At 53.1% G+C, this 2,500-nt stretch overlaps 2 protein-coding genes across 3 annotated transcripts in view; one reads left to right on the plus strand and one right to left on the minus strand.

Moving 5' to 3' along the window:
* Positions 1–1,467, plus strand: part of tmem265 (transmembrane protein 265) — a 12,512-nt gene extending 11,045 nt beyond the window's left edge. Inside the window, exon 4 of the mRNA XM_063190789.1 lies at positions 322–1,467. Within this exon, the coding sequence (XP_063046859.1) occupies positions 322–1,249 (928 nt within the window). The 3' untranslated portion in view covers positions 1,250–1,467. The remainder of the gene's footprint in view (positions 1–321) is intronic.
* mrpl11 (mitochondrial ribosomal protein L11) overlaps positions 1–2,500 on the minus strand; it is a 126,588-nt gene that overhangs the window by 74,565 nt on the left and 49,523 nt on the right. The gene's annotated exons all lie outside the window — the stretch shown is intronic.

Below are 2,500 nucleotides of genomic sequence, written 5' to 3' on the forward strand. Positions count from 1 at the left end.
TTTGTCTTAAAAAATGAAACACACTAATGCCCCCCAATGGCAACTAAGCACTGGCCACTCTCAGCAGTATCCTTCTCAACGCCCCCCTCGGGCTTCCCAACGCCCCCTGGGGGGCTGTATAGCCCCCGTTGAGAAACACTACATTAGACTGACAGTAGAATGTAAAATTAAAAATGGCCACTTGGTATCATGGCAGGGCATGACGTCATAATTTCTTATTGGCAATTCCAAACAGAATATCTTTTTTTCTTTGGACATTTCAAAATGCTTCAAATCCCTGTCAGAACCTGTACTAAATTAACCCTAAACTCTTGTTAACAGGCAGGAGCGGCGGCCGCCAGACCCGCTGGCCCGCAAGACTCTCACCCTCCTGTTGTCGGTCTGTCTGCCCTCGCTCTTCATCATCCTGACGGGGGCCGAGCACGTCACGCCGCTGCGCCGCAAGCAGGAGGTGCGCGGCCGGCTGCTCTGGGTGGTTCTGGACCTGCTGGACGTGTTGGACCTGCAGGCGGGCCTGTGGGAGGCCAGCACTGGCGGTGCCGGCAGCAGCTCGGCCCCGCTCTGGGCCGAGGGACTGGTGTTCTTCTACTGCTATGTGTTGCTACTGCTGCTGCCCTGCGTCTCGCTCACGGAGATGGGGACCGTCAGCGGGCCACGGGGACTAATCCACCACCACCAGTCGGCACCCCCACTGCTACCACCGACAGTAGCCCAGCAAGAGCACCCTGCACCGGGTCAGGCGTCCAGCCAGGGGCAGGGGAGCCGGAGGGAGGCTGTGTACCCTTGGCTTAGCTTGGTCACCATCAACGTGTTGACTCTACTGTTGCGGGGCGCGGGGGTGCTATGGTACCGCGATCCCCGCGTGTCCACCATCTTCCTGGGGAAGAACCTGTTGGCCCTGGCCGTGAAGCTGAGCGCGGCCTGGGAGAGGCGGAGGACGAAGGGTGGGTCCCTGGGTGGTTCGGTCACCAGTGGGGGGGTTGGAGGATGCTCGTCTGGAGCATCTGGGAGGACAGCAGGGGAGGGGGACGTGGATGGAGGAGGAGGAGGAGGTGGTGGAGCAGTTGGAGGTGGTGGTGGGGAGGGCAGTGAACGCAGAGCGGATGGTTCGAGTCCGCCAGGGTCGCTACCGTCCACGAGATACCACACGCTAACGCGCACACACGCACACGGACACGCCAGGGTCAGCTTGAGCATGGACCACCCAGAGTCGGCACTCGGACCAGCTTACATCTCTCGGGAGTTATGAGGGGGACTCCTGAAATGTGTCGAAGAGAAAAAATGCTCTTTCATCCAGCAGGTGGACTTCTTTGGGGAGCGCTTGAAAGACTTGTCCTTGCCACAAGGACGCAGTACTGAGTTTCGAGTTTCTGGTTTGAACTGAACCTAGACGATATCTCTAACGAGTTGTGAGAGAGATAAAGTACAAAATATTTGTTAAGATTCTCATTCATCCATGTCCAAGGTCCATGGTATCCAAAAGTGTTGGCTAGGCAAATGGATTTTTTGTTTTGTTTGAAAGATGTTTGAAAAATGCAGTTTAAATAATTCAAACTTCAGTTTCTGGTTTGGACGGGGCTTACATTTCTCACGAGCTGTGAGGGGTGAAGATTGTCATCCATGACGCGCAATGGCATCCAGGTGTGTTAGTGGCGGAAAACTGGACTTATTGTTTGGAGCTTGAAAGAGATTTTGTCCTTGTTAAACGGACTTATCACAAGGTTTCTGTTTTGATGGAAGAAACTGATTACAGTCAGGACTACAGTCAACTAAAGGATCAATCTACCGTCACGTCACCACAACAAATATGGCGTTTCTTGATTTTGTCCTTGTCACAAGGACTTTGCCGCAAGGTTTCTGGTCAATTCGTAGGGGACCGGGATTACAAGACTGGAATCTTTTACAATGCCACCACAACAGATATGGCGTTTGTTGCTGTTGTTGATGCAACTGTTGCTATTGTTTTTCTTGTTAAGAGCCAAGCCGTGCATACATAGGGCATCATTGACGGGACACCAGAATTTGGACTCTGTACAGCCTCCAGTGTATCAGTGTTTTGAGTGCGTTCGCTCTCTGGGGGACTTGGTTGGCAGGCCAGTCACAAAGGGGCACACACACACACACACACACACGCACGCACACACACACACGCACACACACACACACACACACACACACACACACGCACACACGCACACGCACACGCACACACACACACACACACGCACGCACACACACACAAACAAAGAACTCCCTCTCTCCCTCTCTTATCAAAGGAACACCCACCACAGATACAGATACACACACACACACACACACACACACACACACACACACACACACACACACACACACACACACACACACACACACACACACACACACACACACAGAGAGACACACACACACACACAAAAGAGGGATGACAGCTTTCACAACGTACAGGACAGGACAGTCCCCTGGCAAAAACAGCAAACACAGCCAGTCCCTTCAAAGAAAA

This window comes from Engraulis encrasicolus, chromosome 23 (assembly GCF_034702125.1).
Source record: "Engraulis encrasicolus isolate BLACKSEA-1 chromosome 23, IST_EnEncr_1.0, whole genome shotgun sequence".
In the NCBI taxonomy this organism is placed as follows: Eukaryota; Metazoa; Chordata; class Actinopteri; order Clupeiformes; family Engraulidae; genus Engraulis; species Engraulis encrasicolus.